Source organism: Pteronotus mesoamericanus, unplaced genomic scaffold (genome assembly GCF_021234165.1).
Source record: "Pteronotus mesoamericanus isolate MK-2021 breed Mesoamerican mustached bat unplaced genomic scaffold, CSHL_Meso_final contig_52, whole genome shotgun sequence".
NCBI lineage: Eukaryota > Metazoa > Chordata > Mammalia > Chiroptera > Mormoopidae > Pteronotus > Pteronotus mesoamericanus.
The window spans coordinates 11,721,280-11,740,592 of NW_026555189.1; the positions used below are offsets into that span (position 1 = coordinate 11,721,280).

General features: G+C 39.1%; 1 protein-coding gene across 1 annotated transcript in view; it reads right to left on the bottom strand.

Moving 5' to 3' along the window:
• Positions 1-232: 232 nt before the first annotated feature.
• Positions 233-19,313, bottom strand: part of SNTB2 (syntrophin beta 2) — an 83,242-nt gene continuing 64,161 nt past the window's right edge. The window contains exons 5-7 of the mRNA XM_054579266.1: positions 14,548-14,744; positions 4,993-5,177; positions 233-3,184 (exon numbers count right to left, since the gene is read on the bottom strand). Coding sequence (XP_054435241.1) covers positions 3,092-3,184; positions 4,993-5,177; positions 14,548-14,744 — 475 coding nt within the window. The 3' untranslated portion in view covers positions 233-3,091. The remainder of the gene's footprint in view (positions 3,185-4,992; positions 5,178-14,547; positions 14,745-19,313) is intronic.

Sequence of the window (19,313 nt, forward strand, 5' to 3'; positions counted from 1 at the left end):
AAGCATTTCTTCATATAAAATATCAGATATTAATTTCCAGGTAAGGTTCATTTGATGACTTCAGGGAAGGGCTTACCTTTTTCAGAAAAGTAATAACTGAGCCTTTTCTTTTACAGGCATCTGTGTGGAATATGGAGAAGACATCTAAGCCCAGGCCTCAGGGGCACAGGAAGTGATCCATTGGAATGAAGGGGACACTACTCTGCAATTCCTTTACATTCTACACATGGAAGCCCACAACATTCTAAACAATTTTCCTAATTCAAAATAAAAAAGAAATGAAAAATCAGCTGTTCTATAAAAGATGTGAAATATCAAAAATGCCAATTTTTAGTTATCATTTGAAAATAACTTGCCGTATTTGGCATCTAAATTACAAACTACAAATTGAGCCTTGAAGAACATGGGGACTAGGGTGCCCATTTCCCACACTGTCGAAAATCCACATATTAGTTTTTGACTCCCCCAAAACTTAACTACAATCGTTCCTTGGTATCCCCAAGGGATTGGTTCCAGGACCACCCATGGATACCAAACTCCACGGACGCTCAAGTCCTCTGTATGAAGTGGTGTAGAGCAATGGATATAGTCAGCCCTCCTCACATGCAGATCCCAACTGTGGAGTGGATCAAAAATACACACATATTTATCAAGGCTGCCTCATTCATAAAAAGTTCTTCATTTGCGGTTTGAAAACCCCGCAAACACACTTAGTGGAAGAACCACCCGGCCATCCATGATTGGAAAGCTGAGGAAGTGTGTTAAGCAGGCTTACAGGCTCCTGCTCTTAGGGGCGCTAGTGGTCACAGGAAACCTCTCCTACAATTTCATTTCACACCAAGACTCAGAACCCTATTCAATATTAAAAACCCTATGGACCTAGGGGCTATACATGACAGGTTAAGTCAGAGCAAAGGGGTTTGAAATGCACGCATGCCTTACCTCTCCTGCCCGCATTTTTAACACACCTTTCCCCCCCCAGATCTTCTTCATGTAACTTTTGAGCAGGTGGCTCAGAGTCTCCCCTGAAAATCTTTTCAGTGGCTTAGCCTTTCACACTAACACAGAAAACCTCAACTAAATGGCTTTGCTGCCAGTCCATGATTACATCGTTCATCTTCTCAGATTAATACTCACTGCAAAGAATGTCTTAAGCTCCCTTATCTGAGGGCATTATGCGTTCAAATTCTTCTTCCAGAAATCATAGCTGGACCTTGATGGTATTTTCTTCTTCCCTAACTTGTAAACTTACTCCAGATGGAACCAAACTTGGGTTTATGAATTTTCAAAACATAGAAAGCTCTTGAAGGACATATTCTAGTCTAGATTTTAATTTCCAGTTTTAAGTGGATCAGACAATTCACTTTTGGGACTGATGCTGGGGCAGAGCAGACATCCCTCCCCAGCCTCTGCACCTGGTTAATCTCACTGCACACAGGGAAGCTGTGAAGACAATGGGGTTACCATGTCTAACTAGGGCCTTCTGCTCATTGAGTCGGCTCTTTCACACGTCCCGCCTGTGTGTCAGTCTGCACTCAAACCAAACAGCTCCGCCCTCTGGAGTGCTCACACCCTCTTCCGGCACTCCTGATCCACCCAGAAAATGAGAACTAATCCCAGCCTTTTCTTCAGAAAACACAGAGGGCAGCAAAGTCAATATTACCTTTCTTTCAGTTCTAGGGGCTGTGCTAATCTTGACATTTTATATAGCTGTTATACTATTTTAAATGTTTTCAGATATACACACCTGCTTCATAATTAAAAATAGTAAGCCGAATATGTTCTCCTGTACCACAAAATCAGCAACCTTACTGTTTTTAGCAAAACCCAGGTAGCTGTTCCACGGTCTCATCACACTGCCCCCCTGCAGGGTGCATTACGAGGCCACACTGAGCCTTGGGTTAGCTGCCTGTTCATACCACTCTGCTGCCACAAAGTGAGAGGACCAGAGCCAGGACCAGGGTTCTACATGCGTGCACAGAGCCCAAAACAACCCGATATTTTGTTTGTGCTGCAAAGCTGACTTCACCCACAAAATCTACTCTTGAAACAAGCTTGCTCTCCAGGACTTATCTTCCTCAAAGATATCTGCCCATTAGGAAAGATACCACTAAGGAAACCTGCCTCAAAGGCTATTCTTCAGAACGAGAATAGATGATCTCTCTGGAATGGCAGTGATATCCAGTTATTCAGATAGTGACTAATAAAGCTCCACTAACCCTAACCAAAGGCACATTTGGTAAGCAATAAAAAATGGCTTAGGCTAAAATGAGGATTTTCTTTTAAAATAAATCTTACCACATCTCCTGGTTCCTACCAAAGATAAAATCAGAAAACCCTCAAATTAGTAAAACTTTTCTTTTAAAGCAGTGGTTTCCAACTTGCTTTTCAACTTGGTCACCAGCAGAAAGGGGGTGGAAGGCAAGGCAAATCAAATTTCACAGGTTCTAAGTCCTAAAGTTTGCACTTAGGAGTGGCAAAGCCTGTGATGCAGGGGGACGTGCTGGCCAGGGCGGGATGTAGTGAGAGCCGGGACAGACGGGAGGACGCTTTGGTGATGCAACTCGAGGGCCTCCTAGGGTGGAAGGAGTAAGCAAGTGAGGACAGTAAACTCCAAAACTTCAGCACAATATGTAACCTATCTGGAATGACCAAGAAGCATGGGTTGCTGCAAACTAGCACCTGGGAAGAGAGAGTCACCCAAAGCTAAGTATGAAATAAATCCTACAGGAAGAAAAAAAAAGAAAAACAACTTCTTAGATATTTGACTATGCCCAAAAAGAAAAACAATGAGCCACCCTTAACAGGAGAATTGAACAGAATTACTTAGAAATCACATTAGGAAACTAGACAATAAATCAACAGCTTCATCTTGGAGCTTATTAGAGTCCTAGAAATTCTGGCCAAGGTAGCTTGTGAAAGGCAGGCTCTTCTTTAAACATGGTTACCGGTCAGCAGTAATTTGCAGGTCCTTGTCAAGGCACTGTGCTGGAGAATAGAGAAAAGAGCTTTCTTTTTGTGCTTTTTAATTTTTTGGGGAGGTGGAAATATTTCTTGTGACATTCAAGGCTCTTTTCTGAATTTTTGCTGCTCACACAAGCAGTCCCATGCGTGTGACTTTGGCCGATAAGAACGTGTGCAACACAAATACAATCGGCTTCGGACAAGAGTGCAGGTCCATGGTCTGTGGAGAAAGGACATTATCAGTACCATATACGGATGCTTTAGAAAACAAAAACACAAAATAAACAAATTTAGATGTGATGATCTACTTTTTAAAAAGAAATTAGATAAAGAATGTGCCAGAGCTAAAGCAACTCTTGGTAACTGAAAGCCAGAAAAGAACGTGTTCTCTGAAGTTAGGTTACTACACGTTACAATTAAACACCAGTGTGAGGTTTCACATCCACAGTTAGGATCCACTTGGTGGTACACTGGGTTCCGCCATGCCTGGAAGAACTAAAATGGAGAGGATATAAAAGAAAGGAATATCCTATAGCGGGACTATTAATTGTAATTTACTGAGCAGGAACTACAGGAAGCTCAGCTGAAGTGTGACTGTGGTAGGATTTTTGACACCCCATGTAAGTTTATGGTGGAATGACAACTCTTGAGGCTACTAAGGAAGGCTAGTTGTTCTTTCCTAAGCACAGGCCTCTAATTTGGACACCCAGCACTGGAAGAGCAGGAGGCCTGGGGTCTGGCTGCATGCGTCGAGTGGTTCGCCAGTCACTGGCACTGACACCAGAGACCAGGGATAGGACCTAGCTTAATTGTGCCTTGTAAAGAAAAATAGAACTTTATGAAGAATGTAAGTTATACAGCACTAAATTCATCATTAAACTTTGTCTATATTAAATATAAAGCAGGGATTAAAAATATATAAATAGCCAGGGATAATCTAATACTTTGCTTGCTGTCAACTTATATTAATAGAAGTTATTTAACAGGAGCATTTAGTTCTCTCTAATGGTTCAGGCTTTTTTCAAAAAAAATCTTTTAAATTTGTTTTTAGAGAGGGGAAAGGAGGGAGAAAGAAGGAGGGTAACAATGCGTGAGAAAAACGTTGATTGGTTGTTTTGAACGTGCAACCCAGGCATGTGCTCTGACCAGGAATCGAACTGGCAACCTTTCGCTTTGTGGGACAACGCCCAACCAATTGAGCCACACAGGTCAGGGCTGCTTCAGGTTTTTGAAAAGCCCTGGTCAATGGCCTATCCATAGTCTAGTCTCCCAAAGGTTCATCATTTAAAATAAGATTTCTAGTCAGTTTTCTCATCTGTTGGTTGAACTACGTTATCTCTAAGATCTATTTTAGTTCTGAAATATCAAGATTCTGTTTTCAAATTCACATGTATTGTGACTATGTTGATGGGCATAAGATTTCACATGTAAGACTTGAACTATTGGCTCAATATTGATAAAAAATAAAAAGAAGAAAATACATTATTTTGTTCCTTTATCATAATTCATGATTTCTGAAGTATATTTGATACCCTCCTCTAGTTCTCTAAAGGGGAATCATGAATTTCCGTTGACATTTCCTTTAAGGGACAAGGAGGTAAAAAAGAAAATGATGGCTGTATGGACATACCTCCACATCTTTTTTCTTATTAGCAGGATTTCTGCAGCAACCAAGTCACTCTATCATTTTTAATTTTTATCCCAACAACTGCTTAACAGCAATTACTATAATTTTTTTTCTTATTTAGTATTTAATAATTTAATCTTATTTTTTTATAAAAGCCTATTTCTTAAAAGGGCTATTTTTTCTAAGATTCAAACAAAATGTTTTTAAAAAGGAAGTGACTTCCTAATATGGGGAAAAGAATATAAAAGAACCCAAACCCGTTGCATCTTGAAAACTGAAGAACAGTTTCCCAGAAAAAATGGAGTATCAGTCCATAGTATTTCCATACAAGAGGGAAAGAAGCAATAAATGAGACAGAGAATACCTATCAGAAATAACATGTTTCTCAGACACCCTCTTACCAGCTCCCCCTCGGGACCACCGAAGTCCAGGTACAGATTCCGGATGCCGTCGTCAGCAGACATCTTCAGTCGTTCAAAGGGGTAGCGGTACAGCACGCTGCCAGGAGCTCCATTTTCCCTGGAGATGATGAACCCATTTTCATAGTGGACAGTGAGTCTTACCTCTTGGCCATTTAATGTGCAGCCTGTTGAAGATAAGCAGAAACATTAATCAAGTTCCTACTTCGGTTCTCAAGTGGAAAAGGTAAGGTTTCTTCTGACTTCAAAAAAGGAAACAGAATCTTTTCTTGAGATTGTGTGGTAACTAACTTATTTGGAACCTCCTAAGGTGAGTTTTGCTCTGGTCACTCAAGCCAACATCTTGAGATAAGGAAGAAATTACCATAACTCTCCTTGACATCTGACCTGATTCAGTTCAGTTCAGTAAGTATCAATTAAACACTTGTGCTAGCAGTGGCCTGTGTGTGGTACTGGGGAAGGAAGACACAGTCCCTGCCATCAAAGACCTCATAAATAAATAGGCATAAACATGAAATCCTTAACTGTGTAAAGCAGAATGTATAGGACATGACCAAACACGAAACTGAATAAGGCCAAAGTCAAGGAAAGGTTTCCTGGAGGAGATGGGACTTCAGACAAGCCCTAACGAATAGATCGAACTTGACAGGCAGTGAGGAACACGGAAAGGCTTCAAGTGGGAAAGAAGAAGGAACAACCAAAGGAGAAGACAGAAGTGCCTTTCAGGGGCAGTAACGTGGTCTGGTTGGTATTTGGGAAGAGGATAAAAAATAATGCTTATCAAAGATAAAGGCTATAGTTAGTAGAAGTTGTACTGTTGGTTCTATCAGAGATTAAATTCAAAGGATACATTTGAATTGAGAGGACAAAAAAACCCTGGATCACCAAGCCTGGCAAATGTCATCACTAACAATTTGAATGCAGCTTTATTAATACAGGGTCTACATGTGAGAGGCCCTCTGAGATATGGGAACTGACCAGCCCTCTGGGAGCTGAACTTAAAATCACTTTACACGGAAAAAATGACTCCCAAACAAGCAAATGCTCACACTCAAACCGATTCTTTGACTGGATGTGCAAAAACATTCAATTGGTCAAGGCAGCTGGTGTGTATATGAAATAAGGAAAACGAGTTAACATAAATATTGGCAGTGTCCCTTCTCAGGACTCCAAGAAGAGAGTTTTGGTCAATGGACTCTGAATATTAGTTCCCTCCTGTAACCTATGTTATCTTGGGGAGGAACATGGATAAAATTAACTCCCTGTAGAAGTAAGCTAATGCAATAATCTCTAAATGAATGGCTGAAGGATTTGGAGAAAGAACAGACATATCCCAATCAAGGCAACCAGGGTACAGTTTTCAAGAGAATTTTACGTGGTTAACATCCCCAAAGGGTGTTGAGGTCTGAAGAGAAGAGAGAGGTCAGAAAAGAAGAGCTCAGAGAACAAGGATCTGCCCAGGCCCTTGCAGCACTGGCTGGTGAAGGCGTAGGGCAGGCAGGCGAGTATGTCTGCCTGCGGGTGTGTCACCAGCACGGCAAGATCTGCCATCACAGCTGGCAAAGGCAAGCCATTAACCCCTCAACAAGCTTGCCAGGTCAAAAAATTGCTTAAAATGTTCTGTTTAGGACTGCTTCGCCTCAGGAGGTAAAGAGAGGAAAGCAAATGCCAGTGTCTGTGTGTTACTTTAAAAATGTATATGAGGTATGTCCGGAAAGAATCCAGCCGTGCACTATGAAGAAGAGAGACATTTATTGAAGATACAAGAAACACTGTACATCTCAGTCCCTTTCAAAGTTGGCACTTTGGGACCTCACACAGTTCTCCCAATTGCCATCAGCTGCCCTATCATATTTTCCTGAATCTCATCAATGGTCTGAAATCTCTTCCCTTTCAAAGGTGCCTTTATTTAGTTTTGGGAAAATCAGAAGTTGCCAGATGCCAAATCTGGGTTGTAGGGGGGCTGAGTCATCTGAGTGATTTGATGTTTCACCAAAAAACCTGGCATGAGACGTGATGCATGAGCAGGCATCTGGTTGTGATGAAGCTGCCAATTGCCAGTTGCCCCTAGCTGAGGCCTTCTGAATCATCCCAATAATTTCCGCTGAGGAATGTTCAAGCTTAACGCAAAATTTGGTGCAGATTCATTGCCTTACTTGTTCAGTCATTTTGAATGCGATAGCCACACAATATACATGCTCACTCAGGGGGGGTGTCTACCACCCCCACTGACTAGTACAGTGAGGTCATCATTGTTCACACATACATGTTCCAGTTCACTCTCCTTTGCTGCCAGGTTACATCAATGTTGCATAAACTGTATTTGTTGTATTAATGGCTGGAGTTTTTTTGGACAAATCTCTATATTATTTATGATTATCTCAACCTTGAAAATGAGTAAGGAAAGGTCATACTGAGTATGTTTAGGTTTAGAATTGAGTTTTAGTTTAAAACTTACAACAAATACTGGACAATTTTGAATGAGTATGAACTGGCCATCAAACAGCTGAGGTGATGTTGATTAAGTACCTGACACCCCTCACCCTTAGGGGGGCTCAGGGGTAATAAACCAACGATAAATAAGCCTCTGACTCTGATTTAATAAGAGGAGGTGGGGAGAAAGCATTGTACACATGTACAGGTATGTGTGTATGTGTAGGGTAGACACCTGTGACAAATGGCCCTATCTTGATAGGGCAGGATCTGGGAGTAATTAGCAAAACTCTGAGCTGGTCCAGGCAACTTATTATAACCATCCTGATGTCTTGATGCAACTAAAATCCTTTCAGATGGCTATATAAATCCATTATCCACCTCAATTTATAGGTAAGTCAGTGAAAAATTTAATATACTGATTTTGCTTTACAAAGTTGTTATCAGAAATATAAAAAGATACAACAGCAACATTTAGGGACAATCATAGGATATCAGATGTTGAAGTTTAAAAGAGAAAAAACTACAGTTTTGTAGGTTAATCGATGGAAGGAGTTAAACATTCAGCACTTGGCAGTGGGTGCTTTGTGTCCCTTTTGTAGGGTACAATGCGGGTTGATGTTGGGCTGAGCTGAAGATAAGAGAAGCACCTTCATGAGCCTGTGCCCAGAATAATTAGAAAATACACATGAAGAGTAACTGTCCAGTGGAATTGTGAATTATGTTTTTCTTCACTGGTCTGTTTGTTCATTATTTCATTTATTCATATATTTTTAGATTCTCTGCTCTCACAGGGTGGCAGGGCAGAAAGATGGGCAATCACAACCAATCTATACTGGATTGATTTGAGCATTTATTACATGCCAGACATTGTGCTAGGTTCTGGGAGATACGGAGGTGAATAAAAGATGGTTTCTGTTCAGACGAGAGAGAGAGAGAGAGAGAGAGAAAGAAAAGGAAATATGCATACGGTAGAATGAAGTATTGTAACGGAAAGATGGACAAAAAACTCTGAGAGGATAGAGGAGAGGGGAGTAGATTAACCCTGGGGAATCGGAAAAACCTTAATAGAGCTGTTATTTCAGTTGAGTCTTAAATAATAATGAAAAGCATAACAGCAATAGCCACTTTGTTGAGTGTGTACAGCAAAATTAGGTAATCATAACCTTTTAACTCATCTAAAAATTAAAATAATAAGTTTTCAGGGCTTGGGAGAAATTTTATTATCAAATAATATGCAAAACAGACATTCTTATCTCTTGCCTCACATTCATCTCATCCCTGACACCTATTTGAATACACACCCACAAAATGGGGTAGGGGTTGAGGACAGGTGGTGATCAGGGATGGGGTGACGGTTGGGAGGGGAGCAGGCCTATGTGCAGACCAGCCACCTAAAACCAGGATCTTGAGTTTACCATATATACTCATCTGAGTGCCATCATTCTAAACAAAGTTCTCTGATGAGACCTTTCCTGCATCATGAATAACTGCACTTGACAATTCTGACTTTATGTCTAAGGTTCCAATTATTACACTCATTTATGCTTTTGGTAATAGCTCTATTGATATATATAACTCACATACGTTACAGTTCAGTAATATTATATTCTAAAATTCTTTACAGTGATGGTTTTGTTGTATGAGACTAACTGGTGCCTTCTGAAGCAAAAAAGAAAAAAATTTTCCTGTTATACAAGTAAGATATAACTTTAAAAATTCAAACAATATAAAAGTAGCTTGTAATTGTACTTGAAGTTAGGAATGGAGTGACAGGCAGGGAGGCCCAGGGCACAGGTTACTCCGGAGGAAAAGGCAGTGCCATTTCGGCAGCTAAGCTGTGGACAGGCAGCTCCACCCATCCTCTGCCCTCCCCGGTCCATCCCCCCTCCAGGCGAAGGTCAAGCCTCCCCGCAATTTGGATCCTGTTCACTCCCACCTTCTCAGAAACTGTATTAGACTGATTGTTCCTTTCTCCTCTTGCCATTTTCAGTATCTCCTTTTAAACCAGATGCCTCTATTAACTCTTAAAATGTTCTAGTCTCTCATTATTAAAAGAAATTCCTCTACTCACCTCCTCACCTTCCTCTTTCTACCAGTCTCTACCAGTCTACCTCTCTCCTCCTCTTCAGAGCAACACCTCTTGAAAGCGCTGTCTACACCCAGTTTCTCCACGTTTCACCTCCCCTTCTGTCCTCGGCCCTTTCCAGTCTGCCATCACACCACCAGGCGTCCCTCCCCACGTATCTCCACATTGCTAAATCCGACCTGCTTCTTCAATCCTCATCTTATTTGATACTTGTAGTACTCATTGTTGGCTGTCTACCCAGCTTCTATTTCTCCATTCTTCCTTTACTGCCAAACCCAAATTTTATTCAGGTTTCTACTTTCTCCTAATGTGTTTCAGGGAAGGGTGACCTCAACTTCAGGGGCAGACAGGCTGGCTTTCCGCTGGTGATTGGCATTGGTCCAGGGTGTGCAGCTGAACCAAACTGGCTCAGGTTGAAAAGAACTATGATTGGAAAAAGAAAACACACCACCACCCTCCTTTTACTCTGGTTCTCTCTCTTTTATGTAACCGAATACAGTTCTTTAATGTTTCATCTAGTTTGAGAGAGCATTATCTCTTAATTGCACGCTAAATCATCCCCTCTGGTACATTTAATGCTACTGGCCATTCCTCTCCTTGAAATACTCTTCCTTTGGCTTCGGTGACACTTACTGTCCTTACCCGCCCCAATTTTCCTTCTGCTCTGGATACAGCTTCACAATCTGCTAAATGGAAGGGACATTGGCTTTTTCAAGCCACGAGGATATTGTTGGTTGTAATGACATACATTAAAGATAACTTTCTAACCAGCTCCATTAATGGTAAAATAAAGATTTTAAAGCTAAGAGGAAAAACAAGCTCATTAAATGATAGTATATCTATTCATGTTAGAACAAGATGAATACTAATAAATACAACTTACATTTTCTACTTTGTGTATTTCTAAATGAGAGACTGCTGGTGGTTACCAGCGTATCATGAAGGACAAAGACCCCGATGTTACAGAAATCCTATCCTGCGCTGGCAGGGTAGCTCAGCTGGTTAGAATGTTGTACGGATTTGATCCCTGGTCAGGGCACATAGAAGAAGCAAACAATTTGAATGTATAAATGAGCAGAACAAATCAATGCTTCTCGCTTGCTCTCTTTTTCTAAAATCAATTAAAAAATGCTATCCTGTAAATCCTGTTTCTGCTGTTCTGGAGCCAGTTACTTGGAAGAAGGGCTCTGGGGGGCTTCAATGTTTCCAGCAAAACCCTTCAGCAGCTGCAGGACTGTGAGTGCTCCTCTGGGCATCAGAACAACCCAGAAGGGAGTAGGCTTCACAGGTTCAACCTGGTCTGACTGCTCAGTACTCTCTCAGAGAAAGACTGGGCTAGCGTGCTCCTTGCTGCACATGGGGAGAGCAGTCTGCCGTCATCACCAACAGGATAATCACACACGGGTTACAAAGAAGAACGTGACACTACGTTCATTTCTTACAGCTATTCGGTCAAAGACATAAGGTAAGATTTTGTTTATTTCTCTCATTACCAAACACAGCTTTGTGAATAATAAAATACTCAGTAAACATTTGATTTAATGAATTAAGAGAAACTGATGATGCTTACGTCCTCCAGGAGTTTAATTTGGCCATAAGGGTGAGTAACTGAGAGGGGTGAACGCAGGGGCTTTGGTCACTAGTTTTGAAGTCAGAAAGTCCCCAATTCAAGTCCGAGCCACACTAACCCCAGGTTCCTTCATCTTGAAAATACAGGTAATAAAATTTGCCATAAAGGGTTTTATGTTGGGGTTAGATAACATGTATCTCATTTATAACTTATCACAACCCCCTGATTTGTACCTATTGTTCTTTGTTTCTGTCCTTCCTACATCAAAGGCAGAGGCTGTGCCTACCTTATTTATCTTAGTATAGCCAGTAAAAGCCTAGTGAATACACTCAGTCAATATTTGCTGAGGAGATGAAAAAAAAGGGATTCAAGAGAATTTCTACAAAACTGAGAACAACATGGTTAGAGCAAACTCTTTATTTCCTCATATATGCCAATAGAAATACTTTTAAATGCCCACATTCCTTCTCCTCTTGCAGATTTTCTACATATTTATTAAGGCAACTCCTACCTATATCTATGACTTCTTAGTCTTCATATCACCAAAGTTATGGAAATATAAAATATCCTCATAAAGTTCTTGCATGATTTAAAAACTTGAATAGCTTGGGTAATTGGTATAATGAAATTAAGCCTTTAAAAGCATGCTTATTAAAGTTCAGACAACTATACATGTACATGTTTTTTCTTATTTTTCAATTCCTATGACAAATGGAAAGTGGTTTTATGGACCTGAGGGAGTTAAGTGCATTCTCTGCTTAGTCATCTTAAAGTTCACAATTTGCTAAAAGGAAGAAAGTCCTTGCATACCAAAAGGATCACTCATTAATTCTACTGTAACTGTAACCTAATACATGTTTAAAACTAAACGAATGTTATGAACATCATGTATTATATCCACTAGTCAAATCTTGTAGGTAGTCACTGAGATTTTTCAAAATCGATAAACTATAATCAAAACACATGAGAAAAGAAAACGGAGCTTAAGTGATTTGTTTTTGTTAATTACCTTTTTTTAGACCACAAATATCTGAATATGTGCCACAATTAGTTTTGTTTAGTTTTTTTTTAATGGTCACCTAAGGATATGTTTATTGATTTTAGAGAGACAGGAAGGGTTGGGGGGGGCGGAGAGAGAGAGAGAAACATCGATGTGAGAAACATCGACTGGTCGCCTCCTGCATGTGCCCCGACCAGGGATCAAACCCATGACCCAGGTACGTGCCCTGACTAGGGACTGAACCCACAACCTTTTGGTGTATGGAATAATGCTCCAACCAACTGAACCACCCAGCTAGGGCTATAGTCTTAAATGATCTTTTCTGGATCTCCCAACAATTTAACAGAAGGTGGTAACATGTATCTGAAGGACACACTTGTCTTATGTATGTGTGTGTGTATACACACATACGTGTATGTACACACTCAGCATACACATAAGACATAACGGACTGTGAACACACATGAATATATATGCACATATACATAAACACACACATTTTACAGAAACTCTGACTTTCATCAAAGCAGTTTACCTTCAGCCAGTTTAATATATCTGGCACAGCTTTAAATACAGAGTAAGTGATTAATAGGTATAGTACATCAGTATACCTAAGTTGTGAAAATGAAAGTATTAAAATCTTTAAAAGATTTTTAAAGTGTTAAAAATCCAGCTGGACTCTTTGTTTGGGAAGCATATCTCTCTGGATCCTCAAAGAAGACATGATGACCCCAGACATTTAAAATCTTTAAAAGATTTTATCTATTTATTTATTTTTAGAGAGAGGGTAAGGGAAGGAGGGAGAGAAACATCAATGTGTGGTTGCCTCTTGCAGGCCCCCAAACGGGGACCTGGCCTGCAACCCAAGCATGTGCCCTGACGGGGAATTGAACTGGCAACCCTTTGGTTCACAGGCCAGCACTCAATCTACTGAGCCACACCAGCCAGGGCTCAATTAATAATAAATAAATAAATAAAATCTTTAAAAAGATAAAGAAAATAAAAACATTCAATGTCAAGAACATGCTGGTCCTTATTCTCCCTCTCCTCAAGCCATCTGTATTTAAATAATTGTGAGCCAGGAACTAGATAGATTTTGATTTCCTGCAATGTGAAGTTTAGCTGCCCGACACCAAGAAACAACAGGAAACTAAAAAATGTTCAAACTTCAGCTGAACTCTTTGTTTGGGAAGCATATCTCTCTGGATCCTCAAAGACATGATGACCCCGGGGGCCAGTGAAGGGCCTGATGGGTGTGCCAGCCGATCTCTCCGGCTCCCCACAGGAACCCAGAGCATCGCAGACCTTCAAATTGAGGACTGGCCCACCCCAGAAAGTACATTCTGTGGTCAAGGTGAGAACCAGAGCCCCCTTAATGTGGTGACCCACCACTCTGTGGAGACAACAGGCAGGAGACAGACAAGCGGGAGAGTGTGGGTGCGGGGGCTTTGGTCAAAATCCACAGTGGGTTCTCACTAGTCATTGGTGTCATTGTTGGAATCATCACTGTGGCTGTGAGGCAAATATCAAGCAGGTCCTAAACAGATGAAGACAGTGCTGTCTGACAACATTAAATAACTGTCCTTGTGCCAATGTTAGATGATGGTCCATAGAAATGCTGCCTGTGTAGTTCCAAAGCCATGGAGCTCCCTCACATTCAAAAGGCAAGAGAAAGAAAGGTAAATCACAAGACTTCTGCTCTTGAAACATTTTTTTTTATATAAATTCTGTAAAGCTAGGTCTATAAAATAAAATCATAGATAAAAGGAGCAAAATTAAGTAAATCAACTTATAGTCAAGATATTTAAAATAATTCAAACTATATTAGAAAATGTGATATATATTAATTTTAACTACTCTGTTCTTATTAAAGTGAAAAACAATCTGGAAATATTAACATAACACACACAAATACACATATATGAAACCATACCCCATTTCGTATAGACTAGCCACAAGAGGGCGCTTCAAGAATGGAAAGAGATCAACAATTAATTCCTTTAGATGGAGGTACTGGGCACACATTTTCAAACTTTTGAAGAGAAACTCCTATTCCAAATTTTTAATTTTTCTATCACCATAAACTTTGCCATATACATTTATTTTAAGGGTATCTACCCGTATCTTAGATTCCAAATCTTAACTATAGGATCAATATATGTCGTACTTGGTAAATGAGCCCTTACATTATCATACAGACTTAAATGATGAACAGTAAAACTGCCACCTTGTACAAAGGGTTTTATGAATGTGTTCAGAGCCATGTACAAGGCTTAGAAAAACTTTGCTACTGAAACAAAAAAACCAGGCTTCTTCCCATCACGATCACTTTACACTGCCATATTTCAGAACATTTTTAAGCCTGGTACACATGACAATGGATTTCACTTTGTGTATAACAGTTCCATTTAATTACTATGAGAAATGAAATGCCATGGTCTATACCTAGAGAGACTTCTTTGATGAGCTCAGCAGCAGCATGGCAACCCTGAACAAGTATCCTGGTCCAGGTCGACAGATCCCGATGTGTCTCCACCCGGAAGAGATGCATCTCAATGCCCTGCCGAGAGCCTGTCCTGGTAGCAAACGTAAGGTCAGATCCAAGTGAGGGGGATCGACATCCAGAGCCAGAATGAACCAACCTGGGACCAGAAACAGAGCAAAGATTAAAAGTATTTACTGTACTGTCAGAGGAAAATGTCAGCAATTTATGCTGACTGATATGCAAAAAAATATTAAAACCATCAGCAGTGTTTGGAAAAGTACATTTCAAAATAAGATTAGTCTTTTAGGTAGATACTATTCTATTTTACCATAAAATGCCCCTTGGTATAATAGGCAGAACACTGTGCTGGTGGTTTAAGGTCCCAATTTTCCACTGTCATTTTTATGCTCCCAAGAGACTATGCATATCAATGAAATATTCAATTTTGGTTAGGAAATGATAAGCCCCCACATATGCATAGCCACCCTCATTATCAACCTCATTCACCATATTGGTTGGTACATTTTTTGCCAAGGATGAACCTACATTGACACATCACAATCACCCAAAGTCCATAGTTTATTTTAGGGTTTAATCTTGTTGTACATTCTATAGGTTTGGACAGATGTATCCATCATTATAGTATCATAGAGTATTTTCACTGCACCCAAAATTCTCTCTCCACTCTGCCTATTCATCTTCCCTCTTTCCCAGCAACCATTGATCTTTTTATTGTCTCCACAGTTTTGCTGTTTCCAAGATGTAATATTGTTGTAATCATACAGTTTAAAGCTTTGTCAGATAGGCTTCATTCACTTAGTAATATGCATTTAAGTGTTTTTTTTTTTCATGGCTTGATAGTTCATTTCTTTTTGCTCTGAATATTATTTCATTGTTGGAACAGCAGTTTATTTATCCATTCACCTAATGAATACATCGTGGTTACTTCCAAGTTTTGGCAAATATGCATAGAGCTGCTATAAACATTTTTGTGCAACTTTCTGTATAAACATGTTTTCAACTTCTTTGGGTAAACACCAAGGAGTGGAATAGTTGGATTATATCCCAAGAGTATGTTTGCAGGAAACCGTCCAACTGTCTTTCAAAGTAGTTGCAGCATTTTTGCATTCCCACCGCAATGTATGAGCTCTTGTTGCTTCACATCCTCCCCAGCATTTGGTATTGTCAGTGTCCTAGATGCTGGTATTTTAAGTCTATAGTGGTATCTCATGCTGTTTTAATTTGCATTTTCCTGATGACACAGATGTGGAGCATATTTTCATATTCTCATTTGACATCGCTATATCTTCTTTGGTGAGGTGTCTGTTAAGGTCCTTGGCCCATTTTTTAATTGAGGTTTGTTTTTTTTTTAATTGTTGAACTCTAAGAGTTCTGTGTATATTTTGAATAGTCCTTCATCAGATGTGTCTTTTGCAAATATTTCTCCTAGTCTACGGCTCATTTTCTAATTCTTTTATAATTATATTTTGCAGAGCAGAAATTTTTAATTTTATTTTTTAGGGGGAGAGAGAGTACCATTGATTTTCTACCTATTAGGTTACTCCACCTGTTTATGCATTCATTGGTTGATTCTTGTACATGCCCTCATCAGGGATTGAACCTGCGACCCTGGTGTATTGGGACAACACTCTAACTAACTGAGCTACCCAGCCAGGGCAGAAAATTTTAATTTTAATGGAGTCCAGCTTATCAATTATTTCTTTCATGGATAGCTTTGGTTTCCGTATCTTAAAAGGTCATCAACACACCCAAGGTCATACAGGTTTTTTTCCCATGTCATTTTCTGGGAGGTTTAGTTTTGCATTTTGAGTTAATTTTGTAAAGGGTGTGAGGTCTGTGTCTAGATTCTATTTTTTTTTTTTTGCATGTGGATGTCTAGTTGTTCCAGAACCGTTTGTTGAAGACACCATCTTTGCTCCATTGTATTGCCTTTGCTCCTTTGTCAAAGATCAGTTGACTGTATTTATAGGGGTCTAACTCTGGGCTCAGAGAGCCCAATCTATTCTTTCACCAAAAACACGTTTGTCTTGATTAGTGTAGTGTTATAGCAAGCCTTAAAGTTGGGTAATATCAGTCCAATTTTGTTCTTTTTCAATATTGTGTTGGCTCTTCTGGTCTTCTGCCTCTCCATAAAAACTTTTAGAATCAGTTTGTCAATATCCATAAAATAACTTGCTAGAATTTTTATTGAAATTACATTGAATCTATAGATCAATTTGGGAAGAATTGACATCGTGACAATATTATGGCTTCCTATCCATGAATATGGAAGTAGGACATCTTTCCATTTATTTAGTTCTTGTTTGATTTTATTCATCAGAGTTTTATACTTTCCCTCATACATATCTTGAATGTATTTTGTTAGATTTATACCTAAGTATTTCATTTTGGGGGAGTGCTAATGTAACTGGCATTGCGCTCCACCCCTACCCCCCGTATGATTTTATTTATTTATTTACTTTTTAGAGAGAGGCAAAGGGAGGGAGAAAGAGAAATATTGATGTGTAAGAGAAACATCAACAGGTTGTCTCTTGCACACCCCTAACTGGGGGCCTGGCCTGCAATCTAGGCATGTGCTCTGACCTAGAATTGAACCTGCAAGCTTTCAGTTTGCAGGCTGGCACTCAACCCCTTGAGCCACACCAGCCAGGGCATGTTTTTAATTTCAAATTCCATTTGTGCATGGTTAGTATATAGGAAAACAATTGATTTTTATATATTAACCTTGTATCTTACGAAGCTGCTATAATTATTTTTTAGTTCCAGGAGTTTTGGTCAATTCTTTTGGAATTTTTTTGCATAGATAAACACATCATCTGTAAACAAAGCGAGTTTTGTGTCCTCCTCCTCAATCTGCACACCTTTTATTTCCTTTCCTTGCTTTATTGTAGTAGCAAGGACTTTTGGTATAAATATAACGTTGAAAAGGAGTGGCAAGAGGGGACACCCTTGCCTTGTACCTGATCTGAGTGGGAAAACTTCATGTTTGTTACCACTAAGTATGATTGTTAGACGTAGATTTTTTTGTTGTTAATAGCTTTTATCAAGGTGAGAAAGTTCCCCTCTATTGCTGGTTTACTGAGGATTTTTATCATGAATGGGTGTTGGATTTTGTCAAATGCTTTTCTAAATCTCGATATTATTGTCTGAATTTCTTTAGTTTGTTCATATGATGAATTACATTAATTGATTTTCAAATGTTGAACAAGTCTTGCATATCTGAAATAAATCTCACTTGGTTGAGATATATAATTCTTTTATACTTTTTTGGATTTGATTTGCTAATATTTTGTTGAGGATTTTTACATCTATGTTTATGAGAGATCATGGTCTTTAGTCTTCTTTTCTTGTAATGTCTGTCTGGTTTTGGTATTAGGGTAATGCTGGCCTCATAGAATGAGTTGGGAAGTATTGCTTTCACTTTTATTGTCTGAAAAAGATTATAGGAAATTTCTTTCTTACATGTTTCATAGAATTCACCAGTGAACTCAGATGGGACTAGTGCTCTCTGGTTTGGAAAACTACACTTTTCGCAAAAATTAAGTAAAAATGAATCTTAGATCTAAACGCAAAATGCAAATGTATAAAGTTTCTAGGAGATATCTTACGAGAAAATCTAGGTAATCTAAAAAGATACACTAAAACATTCTAGGGATCTGTTGCCAAACAATATAGATAACAACATTACTATTGTACATTTAAAAATAATTAAGATGGTAAATACTGCTATGGGTTTTTTTTACCACAGTTTTTAAAAACCTTTGGAAATAACAGGAAAAAATGGACAAACGATCTGAACAGGCACCTCATCACAGAGGATATACAGGTGGCAATAAGCATATGAAAATATTTTTCCATTAAGTAAGTGGAAAAAAGTGCTCCTGCTTCCCAGAACAGGTTTGTCAGGGAAACATAAGATTTGTTTTTAGAAATATTAAGTCTAGGATAGGTATTAGGTATTAGATTTGTATCCAGAAGAACTAGAAACATATGTTGGCTTGTTCACAAAGTTCATAGTAGTATTATTCATAATAGCCAAAAAGTAGAAATAACTCAAGTGTCCATCAATTGATGAATGGGTAAACAAAATGTGGCATATCCATGCCCTGGATGGGTAGCTCAGCTGGTTAGAGCATCGTCCTGATATACCAAGGTTACGGGTTCAATCTCTGGTCAGGGCACATAAAAGAAGCAACCAGTGAATGCATGGATGGGTGCAGCAACAAAATTGATGTCTCTCTCTCTCTCTCTCTCTCAAATCAATAAACAAAAAAAAATTTTTTAAATGATGTATATCCAAACAATGGAATATCATCCGGCTATTAAAAAATCAAGTCATGATACCTACTAAAACATGGGTGAACCTTGAAGATACAGAGGGCTATAAAACACATGATTCCATTTATATGGAATAGGTAAATCCATAGACACAGAAAGTAAATTTGTGGTTGCTGAGGGCTGGAGGAGAGGAAAATGAGGAATGGCTGCTAAGGGGTAAAGAGTTTCTTTTGGGGGTGATTAAAGTGTCCTTATCTTGGTTGTGGTAATGGTTGCACAACTCTGTGAACATACTAAAAATCATTTTAAAAAAACCTTTCTTTAGGGTCATTAAACTGTTCAACATTTTGTTTCATGACGTTTAACATAGTTTAATTTATTCACTTCTTCCAAAAACATTTTCCCTATGTTTAAGAAGTTCTAAGTA